The sequence below is a fragment of the Gracilinanus agilis genome, chromosome 1, assembly GCF_016433145.1.
Source record: "Gracilinanus agilis isolate LMUSP501 chromosome 1, AgileGrace, whole genome shotgun sequence".
Taxonomy (NCBI): Eukaryota; Metazoa; Chordata; class Mammalia; order Didelphimorphia; family Didelphidae; genus Gracilinanus; species Gracilinanus agilis.
In genome coordinates, this window is record NC_058130.1 from 77634267 (window position 1) to 77648359 (window position 14093).

Genomic DNA, 14093 nt, shown 5'->3' on the forward strand with positions numbered 1-14093 from the left:
GGAGCAGTGAGTCCTGCAGGTTTCTAGTTTCAGGCCATCTCTTCAGCTTCCCAAATATCTCTGTTAAGATCAACATAACAGGTGTTATAAAGAGTTATATTATAAAGAGGTATATACATATACAGTATATGTATAAAAAGAGTGCCTAGGGTAATATTGCAATACAAGAAACCCTGCATTACAAGAGGTATTATAAGTACATTTGTAATACATGGGGCCTTTTCTTTCTTATTGAATCTGGTTACAGGTAAAATTGGAGTACTAGTATTATTGAGTCAAAATGTATGTATAATTTAGTAACTTTGGAGGCATAATTCCAAACTGCTTTCTAGAATGGCAATAATGATTCACAGCTCCTCTAACAGTGCATTAATGTGTAGTCTCTCCAACATTCATCATTTACCTCTTTTATTATTTTTGCCGGTCTTATGTCTGTGGAATGAGAACTCAGAGTTACTTTAATTTGCTTCATATGATTATTGATAGTTTGGTTCTTCCTTTGAAAACTGTCTATTCACAACTGTTGACTATTTAGCTATTGGGGAATGGTTATTCCTATAAATTTGAATCAGTTTCTTAAATACATTGGAAATGAAATGAGTTCCTTATCATAGACACTGTGAAGATAGGAATAATCCTACCCTGACCATTTTTAGATTAAATCACTAAAAGTGTAAACACTACCACTTAATTCTCAAGTAGGGGAGGTCTATGACCCATGTGTGCAAGAGTACATGATGAATCAGAATTGACTGACTGTCCCCTGGGCAGTCCTAAGCTTGTTGTGATTGGTACAGGTAAAGTAGAGGAAGGCACAGGAAGTGATGCAAAAGAAGTGCCTTTAAAAGGGAGTGACAACTTCCTGTGAGTTCTTATTCGTTTTTTGAGATGGAGTTGGAGACTCTGCTTGCTGGACCTGAGACCTTAGATTTGGTGAGACTGTTCTTAAATCTCTCCTTTTGAACTATCACGTGGTGAGTGAGAAAGACTGACTCTTCCTGGATTTTCTTGAAGGGACTCTCCTCTTAAGAAAAAGGCTTGTGAGTGAAGCCTTTCTTTATTAATTCCCAAACCCTCAGCCCTGAGCTCAAGGCTGAGACTTCTCTGGCTGAGGACTAATTAGCCCTGCCCGGGTTGAGCCAGGGGCCAGAGCAAATTACTTAGTGTGTTAGGTTAGTTATCCTACCTTATCCTCTCTCTGATTTTCTCTACTTTCACTCTCTCCTATATTTTATAAATTGCTAAAAAAATCATTTTGGAATTGATATTTATTCAATTCCTGGCGACCAACCCTTTTTAATATTCAGTTCAATCAACAATAACTTTCCTCTTTATAACACTCGCTGCAAAGATCTTTTCTCCCCTTACCAGTTTCCCTTATAATCTTAGCTGCATTGGTTTTATTTGTGAAAAACATTTTTAATTTTATGTAAGTGACACAGAGTAGGTTATCTTTCATGTTCTTCTCTATCCCTTGTTTTGGCTTTGAATTCTTCTCCTAGCTAGAGACCTGATAGAAAATCTTTTCCTCGCTTCTCTTTATAATTTGTTTATGATGTAACCTTTTATATCTGATTCACATATCCATTTGGAGCTTATATTGGTGTGAGGTACTAAAACTAACTCTACAATTCTTAACCTGAGGTCCATGAACCTATTTTTTTTTTTTATTGACAACTGTATTTCAATGTGTTATATTGAATCTCTGGGAGCTTGAAGTTCATTCAATGATTGACAGATAAGTCAGTTGGATAGAATGTTCCCAGGGAGGCATGTGAAAGGCAGGAGGGGGCTGAGGCTAGAGATTGGTGGATCCTGGTCTTGGAGTGAGAGGGTGCAAACATCTCTCTGCAAGCTCTTCCTGTACTTGATATACCATTATCAACCTGTACTTGACCACCACCTTGGTGTCTACTGTCCCTAGATATTAGGAGTTTCATCATCTAGTTATCTAGGTTTCCCGGGGCCCGGGAGGGATCCGGGAAGTGGGCAGGAGACAAAGAAGAGGGTGGAAAGGGTGGATATATCTCAACTGTTAAGGCTAAGATCTACAGAAGAAGAAGCTGAAGATTTCCCAGCAGTTTACCTACTCTGGTTTAGTCCTGGCTAGGCTGAACCAGAGGGAAGCTAACATTGTTCTTCATTTGCCTGCAGTTAGGGTTTCAATAGTAATAATTTTAACAGGGTCTCCATTACCTCAGTCCTTTACCCTTATCCTTCTTATTAATATATAAAGTTTAAAGTACCTTCCTAAATCAGTTTCAAAGCTTGTTTTGGGAAGGGAGATAAAGCAGTCAGAACATCACCGTTATCCTAGCTGAAGAGCCCAAATCAATATATCAATTAACCCCAGGTGGGTCCTGAAGGGATAAACCTCTTTGACCTGAAGGATCCTGCCTGAACAACTGTTATAAAGGAGCAGTGTCATCTTATTCCTCTCTGTACATCATTTCTACCTCCTCAAATAGATACAAGTGATCTCCTTTAATATAACAAATGTAATTATTTATTTTATGCATTTAAAAATATTACTCTGAGAGGGATCCATAGGCAAATCTAGACTGCTAAAGGGGTCCGTGACACTGAAATTGTTAAGAAGTGATCTAAATCCAAATTTTTCCAGACTTTTTTTCATTTTTTTTCCAGCAATTTTTCATCATAGTTTTGAGTCCTTACCTTAGTAGATAGGTCAATAGATTTAAAGAGTATTAGCCTACTATGCTAGTTTCTGTCTGTATGAAATGTACCTAATATATTCCTTCTTACTGACTACTGTTTCTTAGCCATTACCAAATAATTTTGATGATTATAGTTTTGCACTATATAGTTTGACATTTAGTGCTTCTAAATATCCTTTCTACATTTTTGTCATTATTTCACATGAGATTCATCTCAATGCTGATGATTTCCACATCTATATATCTACTCCTAATTTCTCTGCTGATCTTTGGTCCTGCATCACCAACCTCTTTCTTAACATCTTGAACTGGATGTACAATAAGTGTCTCAAACTGAATTTCCAAAACAGAGCACATCTTTCATCCTCTCCTAAACACTTATTTTCTGAACTTCCCTTTTACCGTGGAAATAGCTACCATCTTCTCGGTCACCCTTGAAACCTAGGTGTCATTCTGGATTTCTCACTCATTCACCCCAAATGTTTAATCCGTTCCCCAATCTTGTAGTTTGCACTTTCACATTATCTATCCTATCTGTCCCCTTGTTTCCGTTCACACAGACACTATTCAAGTCCAGGTCCTAATAACATTCTCTAATTCCAGCTTCTTCTCCACTTTAATGCAAACTCTAATACTCTCTACTCATCTGTAGCTTCAGGAAAGGGCAAAGGAATTGGAGCCAGATGACCCGGGTTCAAATCTCAATCATGCTATTGGGTCACCAAGCGCTTAGTGCAGTGTCCCGAATACAGCAAGTGTTTCATAAATGCTGCTGATTTCTTGGTATCCGCAGAGCTTAGCACGGGTCCTGGCAAACTGTAAGCGCTTAATAAATAAATACCTCTTGACCCAGCTCTGCTACTTAGCGTCTGCAAGAGCTCAGGCGAGTCTCGCGCGTCTCCGTGGCTTTCTTTTCTCAGGAATCCACTCCTTGTGATTCCACTCCTCACCAAAGCCCCAGAAGCCGCAGTGGAGCAGGAATCTGACAGAAGAGGAGGACGCTACGTGCGTTGGGACGCCCGGCGTGAACGTCGCTGCGTGAATGCGTGCGTGCAGCGGTGCGTTCCTTTACTCCTATTTTTTTCTCCCCCTATCCCGGAGCTCCCCTTTCAAGACGAATTTCCCGCCGTGCTGGACTAGCGCGCCAGTGCGGTTGTTCTCGTTCCGGACTCCCTGCTGAGGCCTGGCGGACTCGGGGGTCCCTTTTCCCATTCATGGTTTTCTCACGGGGTTCCCCTCAAGAGGAAGGTAGGTAGGTCTGAGAAGGATCTGCAGAGCACGATGGGAAATTTATTTCTGTTGCCACCTACTCCCTCCCGGGGAAACTGAGACACGGACTTGGGCCCGGCTCCCCTAATTGGTTCACCCAGGCAACGGGAGGCAGGGCGGGGACGCTTGCCGCCTCGCACGTTCTCCCGAGGCTCCGATTCGCCTTCGAAGTGACTATCCGTGTGGGGCTGACCTCTAAGCCCCTCCCCCCGCCGCCTGCCCGCCTCGGTGTTGGGAAAGATTGACCCTTGAGGGAAACTTTTTATAAAAACCGTACGGTAGTGTACTAAGAATTAGGCGTTAACGCAGAAATCAATCCTTGAGCATTTATTAAGCTCTGACTATGTGCCAGGCACTGGGCTGAGAACTGGGGAAAACAAGGAAATCAACAAATATTTATTAATATCTGACGGTGTGCCAGGCACTGGACTAAAAAGTAGGGGGATACGAAGAAATCAATTAGGATATATTTATTAAACACCGACTGTGCCAGGCACTGGGTTTAGAGCGTAGGCAAAGAAATCAATTAAGCATTAAGTTCCAAATACCGTGGATACAAAGAAACGATTCGTGCCTTTAATTTTAATGGAGGGAAACAATTTATAAATAAGGGGATAACTGAGGCACCAGAGGGAAGGTAATCTTAGAAGGGGAGGCTAAAGGAAATAGCTAAGGAATTGGAATCAGAACCTGGGTTCAGATCCCACCCCTACTTAACCACACACTTGTCACTAGCCTTAAGATCTTCGGGTAAGTCACTTAAAAGATTTGTGCCTTGGTTTCCTCATTTGTAAAATAGTATTACATGATTTCTAGGATACATTTTAGGTCCAATTATGTGATCTTCATTTGCATCCTGGCTAGGCTGCTATTCAATTAAATTCAGTAAACATTAAGCTTATAATATATGTTGGGTGCCTGGGTTTAAAAAAAAAAAAAAGAAGCAAAAGACAGTGCCTTCCTTAAGGAGCTTGCTTTCTATTGGGTTACTTGTTTCCTTGGGCATCTTATGACCCTGGGCAAGTCACTATTTCTCTCTGGTTTTTAGATTTGGCTTATTTAAAATAGGTTGAATCATTAAATATTCATCTCTAAGACTTTTCCCAACTTTTTAATCTCCTTGAGGGACCTATGAAGGGAAGTTATCTTATGTAAAGTGCTTGGTTTGTCGAACCTAACTAACCTGTGGCATGAGCTATATTGTACTAAATAAAGGCTCTCTGAAAAAAGGCAGAAGATGGAAGGTTGAGGGGAAAGGGACTTTGTTGACTGTTAAGTGATGTTATGAAAAGAACACTGAATTTGAGGTCTAGGCTCAAGTCTTGGCTCTTTGTGACCTTGGGCATCATTGGAGCTTTTTTAAAAAATTATTGCAGTGCTTTCTAACTGTTTTGTTTATCGAAATCCTTTGAGCCCCCCCCCCCCCCCCCCCATAGAGAGAGAGTCGTGAATTTCTAGGTTAATTTACTACACACAGTCTTTTAGATTTATTCAGGAAGTGCTTAAAGTAACTACAGTAATAACTTGTCTCCCCAAACTCCAAATTGCTTCAGAAACCTAATAACACTTAAAATGTCCATGTGCTTGTTGCTACAATGGAAAAATTTGTAACATAATTGGGCGATTATTTACTGCTTAAAGCATTATACAAGAATTTTTATCACAAACCTCTTGGACCATCTTTGCTAACCTTACTGTATTAGGGAAATGACATAATATATGAGATTTCAGAAGATCATGTTAGCCAGCTTGAAGGATGCTTTGATCATTAGCGGGCTGACCAATTAGGCTGTTGAAATACATATATCTGGGGAGTGATGATGAGAACTTGAACCAAGATTAATATAGAGAATGGTATAGATGCCAGAAATGTAGGGATTGACAAGAGACCATTGGATTTTGCAATCTGGAGACAATTAAGTTGGTATGTTTGAAGAAAAACCTGTAGGAGTTAAAGGAAGAGGGCTGAAGTTGCATTCTAGGATTAAGAAGTAAGAGGAAGGAAAGTGAAATCAATGTTAACTTTTTCCTGGAATTTGACTTTGGTGAGGAATTGAAAGAGAGTAGGGGTGGGTCATTTAAAAAATGCATAAATGTCATTCTGCAATTAAGTACTTCTATGATTCGATTTTTAATAATAATTAAGTAGCAGCTACAGAATACTTTAAATGTATCCATTCATTATCTTATTTGAGCCTTGCTTATTTGTACACTGTGAGGTCCTGATGCTATTCCCATTTTACTGAGGAAATAAGACTAAGAGAGGTTAAGTGCCCAGGGCCTTAAAGTAACTAAGCAAGATTTGAAATCAGATCTTCCTGACACCAAATCTAATACTCTATATGTTAGGCCATCTAGCTGTATGTTTTAATGAATATTCCTGCTATTACATTCATACCTGCTCATTCTCTGATATGTCCTTTAGTCTTTTTTAGTTGTATCTAACTCTTTGGAACTCCATTTGGGCTTTTCTTGGCAAAGGCACTGGAGTGTTTTGCCATTTCCTTCTCCAACTCATTTTACAGATGAAGAAACTGAGGCAAACAGGATTAAGTAACTTGCCCAGAGTCACAGAGTCTATATTTGAACTCAGGTGTTTCTGATTCCAGGTCTGGTGCTCTAATCACTTCACTACTTAGCTGCTCCATTCTCTGTTTACTGTCTTTCCTATCCCAGTAGGCCTACCAAACATTCTACTCTGCAGACACTGAGAAGATAAGATTGGAGTACTAGTCAATTTGTCATCTTTTGGTCTTGGCACATAACTTAATACTTCTTGTATTACTGTTATACATTTTAACTATTTCCATATTAGTTGCTTGCAATTCAATTGTGGTATGGGGAGCTATATCTATTTATAGAACTTAGTTATCTGGGGCACTGAAAGGCTGAATGTCTTGCCCCAAGTCAAACTACTACAATGGTTCAGACAGGATTTGAACCCAAATTGTGCTGACTGAGGACTGCTCTCTATGATAAATTGCTAATTTAGCAATATGAATTCCTACATTATTCATAATTAATATCAGTTTATTCTTTTTTATTGTAGTCAAAACCCTATTGACATGCCTGTGATTTTAGATAGTAAATCAGATGTGTAAGATAATTTACTGGCTTACTACTCTGCTTTAGTTATGGTTTAGGCCAGTGATGGGCAAACTGTGGCCCCCTGAAATGTTCTTTCTGGCTCCATGACATTATTCCTAATTTGACGAATACAATGAGTAGGATACAATACAATGAAACTTCGAAAGAGTTGCCTTAGAAACAGACTGACAGGTGAGCATTTCCTTTCCTTTGGCCCCCTTTTTTAAAAATTTGCCCATCACTGATTTAGGCTAGTGATGGCAAACTTTTTAGAGACCATGTTGTGAAAAGGGAATCCTTTATTCTCTTTGTGTTAAGTTAATCAACCAAAAACTTAAAAACACTCCTACTTAACACTAAGTAAGGGAGTTCACAATCACTTATTTGGAGAGCTCCACCCTTTTAACTCAGTCAGAAATTTGTGAATCCTTTGATAAGTTTACCTTCTGAGGAGGAGAGGTATGGATCCCAAACTTGTGAATCCAGTGATGGGAATTGACACCTTCCAAGGCCTTTGATAAGAGTTGACACCTTCAGTGGATGAGAGGTGAATCCCACAGACACTGCCCCCTGGGCAGTGCTAGACAATTTGGAAACTGTGATTGGCCTTGTGAAAAGGGGAAGAGATAATAAGTCACCATAAAAGCAAGCCCCAACTCCCTCAGAGCAGATTGTCTTTGAGAAGATAGTCTACTCCCTAAATGTGCCCCTGCTCCCATGAGCAGTGCCCCTCTTCTCCCCGCCTGAGACAATGGATCCTGTATGGAGGAGGGGCTACTTTTCAGGATATTGACCACTTTAGGCAGCTCTCTTAAGGAAAACCAGGTGGGAGAGATTTAATAAGTCCTGCCACCAATCCATTGGGGGGAGGAGAGGCAGCTTAAACAGGGTTCTAGAATAAGAACTTCCCTTTTTTAAAAAGAAAATCATCCTTTGGGGTTGCTAATCCTGATCTGTATTGAGATCAAGTTTAGGTTTGTAAGAATTGCTTTACCAATTATTCTGGTCTGGCTGCAAATCTGCCTGACCTGAAGTCAGAAATTTTTTCTTCACAACTGATTTTTAAACCAAAAAGAAAAACTCAGTAGGGTAAGAGGCCAAGGGAGCCATTTTGGAATATGTAATGTTATTTGTGACTGGGTAAGACAAATGTGTATGGAAAATGCATAACTAAGTGGCTTTGATGATGAGGAAAAGAGTCAGAACTGAAAAGGAATTCAGAGATTATTTAATACAAACCTCTCTACAGGGGTTCTTGTGATAAAGGAGTCCGTAATTTGTCCTATATCAATCACAGTAAAAGTTAATAGGAGAACAGAACTAGAAAACACGTTTCCTGATTATTACTCGTTCAGTGCTCTTTCCACTAACTGAATTGCAAAATAAATATCCAGGACACATACATTTTTTTAATTAAACTTTTAAAGGGCTTTTTTTTGAGGTAATTGATACCTATTGCCCTATAAACAAAAAAAATAAGCTATCTCCTAAATGTATCCATGATTATTTTTATGAATGGGAAATACTTTATACCCAGTGACTTCACAGCCTTTTAGCTTTGGTGAATTAAAAAAAATAGTTTTCTAATATATTGCAAAATTTGCCAGGATAAACCAAATTCTTTAATTCTTCTTTTATTGCCTTAACTTTGTTTTTCAAAAGTGAGGGCTGGCTATTTTAACCTGTAGGAGTATTATGTCATATGTATATTACAGCTGCATACTTTAGTAATAAATGAAATTAGTGATATTTAGATAATTCATAGTGTATTTATAAAACGACTTTTTAAAAATCAAAATATACTTCTTACTAAGATAAAATGAACAAAATCCAAGCAAACCTACCTACACAAAGTTAGAATCAACTTTGGTAGATTTCATTGTAATACGTAGTCCATAACTAGGATGTTTGCCTGTTTTTCCCCATTGCTGCTCTTCATCTGGGCCAAGAATTATTTGAATTTTTTAAATTAAGATTTTATTATGCTGAAGTTTCTCGTTCTACATCATCTTTGGCCAGCCCACCATGTTTTCAGCTGCTGCAGCAGCATCTGCTCAGTCCCAGCTCTGCTATTGACAAGGGCAGAACCAATTGAGGTTCTGATCTAGAAAGCAAAGGAGGAGTCCCAGGGAGGGGGCAGAGGGCAGGGAGGCTCCCCAGGCTCATAAGTCTAATGTGGGCAGGGAGTTCAGTGTGAGCCTCCACTGCTGTTTCCTTCCTTCCTGCCACCCAGGGTGACTGCATGCACCTCTGGTGCCTAAGCCTTGCTCCTCTTCTGAGGGTGGAGGGCATAAGAATAAACAGAGCCAGTACCCAAATATTATGATAGAAGGGGAGATTGAGAGAGTCTATGAGGTGAGATGTTCTCTTCTAGCTCTCCCCTCCTGCCAAATATACACTGGGAGACTTCGAGGGGGTGTTACCCCGAAACTGGGTGACCTGGAAGGTCGTGCCACCCTACAGGAGTTGGGGGCAAGGCTTCCCTATAAGAAGAGGTATGGGGGGCCCCAGTCCGATTCTGAATGAGGGCAGGGTTCAGACAAGCCTCCCCTGAGCTCAGTTAACTTCACAGCGGGTGGTCTGGCTCCCAAGATGGAAGCAGCCAGACCAAGCTGTGGTTTCCTTTCCCCTGTTGTCTCTCAGGCACTCTGGAACACTATCTGACTAATGAATGTCTTTTATTAATATCAATATAGGGATTGGGGAAAGGGGAGAAGGGTAGAGGGATTTTGGGGTGCCGTCTTCTCTATTTCTATGGTGTCCATCACTCAGGTGGGAACCTTTGGGGTTCCCACTCCTAAGCGTCTCCCCTCGCCCCTTCTCCTTCAGTTTCTATTTCTATTTCCTATTTCTATCCTTCTCTATAATTGCAAGTTAGACTGGAAAGGGTCTCTCAGCAAGGTTGGATAATGGGGGATGGAGCCTAAGAGATCACTCCTAAAATGGAGTCCCAAAACTTAGCTGATTCTATGGTTGAAGTCTTGCTGGGTGAGAAGCAATGGGAGGCCTTTGACCAGGGAATCAGGGTTTCAGTGTCCTAAGAAAGATCCTCAGGAAGCCCTCAGGACTGGATTCGAGCTGGGATATCCTCCTCCCTCTCTCCAGTCCTCCCCCGAAAGTCTTCTCCCTCTCCTCCTTCCTCCAGAGAATTACCCAGAATTCCCTCTCTGGTCCCAACTGTCAGTAACTGTCACCAACAGCCTTCTTCTGGCTCTTTTTGTCTCATCCCCCATCCTTACAAGGGTCATGAAGAGCCTGAGCCAGACAGGGAAAAAGGCAGCAGAGTGGCCTGAGTGGGGGACTAAGTGCAGAGGGTCAAGGAGGCACAGTGTAGAGGGAGGATGGAGTAACGATGCCAGTGATGTCTCTGTGTGCCCACAAAGAGGTCTCTGTGTGCCATCTTTGGCACGCATGCCATACATAGGTTTGCCATCATGGGTTTAGGCAGATACTTCACCTGGCATAGTGATTTCACATTTTGCTTAAGGAAACAAAGTAACATGATAAGCTTATTTTGAGGGTGAGACTATGTTGTATTTATTGTAGGGTTCCATTGTACCTTATATATAATTAACATTTAATAAATATTTAAATGATCTCAACAATAAGCATGTAAAGGTAGACATTATAGCATTTACTCTAATGCTATAGAACCCTTAATTGGTTCCTTGTTACTCAAATCTAGTTTGTACCCAAGCAATATGAAAGAACATAGGAATTACCATCTCATACCAAATTAATTATTAGCATTTCTCAATATAGACTTTTTGTTACCTTTATGCTTTTTATGATCTGATGATAAATCTTGATCTCCAACTTTAATGAATTTTGTTCTTAATTTTAGGGAGAAGTAGGATATAGCCAAAGAACATTAATGTGCATTTGTGCGTAAACTGAGGTTTCATGTTAGGAATTTCTCTATATAAAATTTTAAATTACTTTAGAATTGTAAGTTCACTATGGAAATAAACTTCTTGATCTGCTCTTTTTTTTTTTTTTTTTTTGCTCTAGATGTGATTTTATTAGTTTAGAAATTCACAATTACAATTGACAACTTCTCTGTTACTTAAAAGTTTAGAAAAGTATCTAATACATTAAATGGTTAAATGATTTCCTAGCTTTTGGGATCATAGTCATTTATCAGAGTTAGGTCTTGAATGTAGACTCCAAAGCTGGTCCTCTGTCCACTACACAACCCTACCTCTCAAGATATAGATTGGTTACTATTTTTTAAATAGTGTTTGTGTTTGAGACTCAGTGAAAATCTTATTATGACTTCTTTTATTTTTTTTTTTACCTGTGTATCTACCTCAAATGGGATGGTGTATATCATACACTTGATAATTCTAAAATACTATATAAATGCTTCTTGTAAATGTTAGTTATTGATTCTAATCCTTTTTCTTTTTTCTAATTTTTTTTAATAGAACCTCCAAAATGCAGACCCCAAACACTAGGTCTCTGCATTTGAGTGAATGGCAGAAGAATTACTTTGATATCACCTCTGGCAACTGTTCTCCAGGCCAGAAGGCAGATGCCTTCCGTTCACAGATTCTGCGCATTCAATATGCATGGGCAAATTCTGAGATTTCCCAGGCCTGTGCTTCCAAACTCTTCAGAAAATATGCAGACAAATACTCTGCAATTATTGACTCTGACAATGTAGAAACTGGCTTGAATAACTATGCAGAAAACATTTTGACTATGGAAAAATGCCAGCAAACTGACAGTAGCAAGTGGCAATCTGGTTTAACAATAAATAATGTTTACAAATTAAATAGTGTGCAAGAGATGATGCAGGCTGGCAGAAAGTTCAAAGATTCTCTGTTGGCACCAGCAGATGCATCAATAGTAATCCATAAGGAGTTTAGTGCCTTTGGTTTTTCCAAACCTAGTGTTTGTGGTAGTTCTGAAGAAACCAACCAGTGGATTAAATCTAATTGTACTGAGAAGACATTAAGTATTCCAGAGAAACCAGCATCCTTGATCCATCCTCAGAATAATCAGCTTCTCATCATGACCAGAACTACAGATGACTTTCCTGCATCCTCAGTGCCTTTAGATGAACTGCCCAGGACAAAGTTTCATGTTACTCCATTATTTGGAAATGTCAAAATGGCAAGTAGCACTACAAAAGCCAATATGGCATCAAACATGTCATCAAATCAGTCCTTTTTTCATTCTGACTATGGAAATCCAGGGAAAAAGAGGACTTTCTGTGATTCTAGCTCTGAAAGCACTGAAGCCCTTTCTAATCCCACACTGAATAAGGCTCTTGGTAACATGGAAACCAGTGGCCATAGGGATGAGAGCAGTCCTTTTAGTTTTAAAACTGCAAAAGAACAACTATGGATAGATCAGCAAAAGAAAAACCATCAGCCCCAGCGTGCACCAAGCTTTTCATATGGTGGAGTAAAAAAGTCTCTGGGAGCTGGCCGCTCTCGGGGCATCTTTGGGAAGTTTGTTCCTCCCCTGGCCAGACAGGATAGTAGAGATGAGAAAGGAGGGACACAAGGTAAACCTCCTGGAGCCGTGCCTGCAGAACCAGCTCATCCCATTGATGAACGTTTGAAGAATCTAGAGCCAAAGATGATTGAACTTATTATGAATGAGATTATGGATCATGGCCCTCCTGTAAACTGGGATGACATAGCAGGAGTTGAATTTGCTAAAACTACAATAAAAGAGATAGTTGTGTGGCCTATGTTGAGGCCAGACATCTTTACTGGTTTACGAGGACCTCCCAAAGGAATTCTACTCTTTGGTCCTCCTGGAACAGGTAAAACTCTAATTGGCAAGTGCATCGCCAGTCAGTCTGGGGCCACTTTCTTTAGTATCAGTGCTTCCTCCTTGACTTCTAAATGGGTAGGTGAAGGGGAGAAAATGGTCCGTGCCCTGTTTGCTGTTGCAAGATGTCAGCAGCCAGCTGTGATATTTATTGATGAAATTGATTCCTTATTGTCACAGCGTGGAGACAGTGAGCATGAATCTTCCAGAAGGATAAAAACCGAATTTTTAGTTCAGTTAGATGGAGCAACCACATCGGCTGAAGAACGTATTTTAGTGGTGGGTGCGACTAATCGGCCTCAAGAAATCGATGAGGCTGCTCGGAGGAGATTGGTAAAGAGACTTTATATTCCACTCCCAGAAGCTTCAGCAAGGAAGCAAATAGTAAAAAATCTGATGGCCAAGGAACACTTTTGCCTTACTGAAGAGGACATAACCCAAATTGTTAAGCAGTCTGATGGATTTTCTGGGGCAGACATGACACAGCTTTGCCGAGAAGCTTCTTTAGGTCCTATCCGAAGTTTAAAGACAATTGACATTGCCACAGTCACACCAGACCAAGTTCGACCAATAACTTTTATTGATTTTGAAAATGCTTTCCAAACAGTGCGCCCGAGTGTGTCTTTAAAAGATTTGGAACTGTATGAGAACTGGAATAAAACTTTTGGTTGTGGAAAGTAAATTAATGAAGTACAACCTAAGGCAGCTATAAAATATGTCTTTTTTAAAGCTTGGAAGCCCAAAATAGTTATTTTTAATACATTTATAGTTCTTGAAGAAAGTAAAATGCCTCTTCCTAAACCCCCCACATTTCCCATTCTGTGCTTTTTTTGATGTTAATTTATATAATTTCCTCTGATCATTAAATCATAGTTGAAGTCTGCATTCCCAAAATGAGAATGAGATTTATCTGTTTTTGAGGGCTTTTTTTTTTCTGTTTCAAAAGGGCACTATAAAAGGAAGAGTACATTTAGATTGATTTTTTTTAAAATCTAGAGATTGAATTTGCGTATGAAGCTTTCTTGTAGTTGTATCCATTTTATGTTTAGGAATGGAATACCTTTTTGAAAGGTCTTATTTTTTAATGTTGTCTTAATAGAGTGGTAACATTTAGATGAAGAAAAGTTAAAAAAAAAACCCCTCAAAATAACAGCAAAAAAAGATACTCACCTGAGTCAGTATAAGTTTTTTGTTTTGATTCTTACAGTTTACAATCCAACCTCTATTTCTGTTTTCTTACCTCAACATGATGGACTTAGAAAGATAAAAGTA

General features: G+C 39.6%; 1 protein-coding gene across 1 annotated transcript; it reads left to right on the forward strand.

Moving 5' to 3' along the window:
• Positions 1-11461: 11461 nt before the first annotated feature.
• Positions 11462-13699, forward strand: FIGNL1 (fidgetin like 1). The gene has a single exon (XM_044656896.1). It carries the CDS (start codon positions 11472-11474, stop codon positions 13500-13502), a length of 2031 nt encoding a protein of 676 aa, XP_044512831.1. The 5' UTR covers positions 11462-11471; the 3' UTR covers positions 13503-13699.
• The last annotated feature ends 394 nt before the right edge of the window (positions 13700-14093 follow it).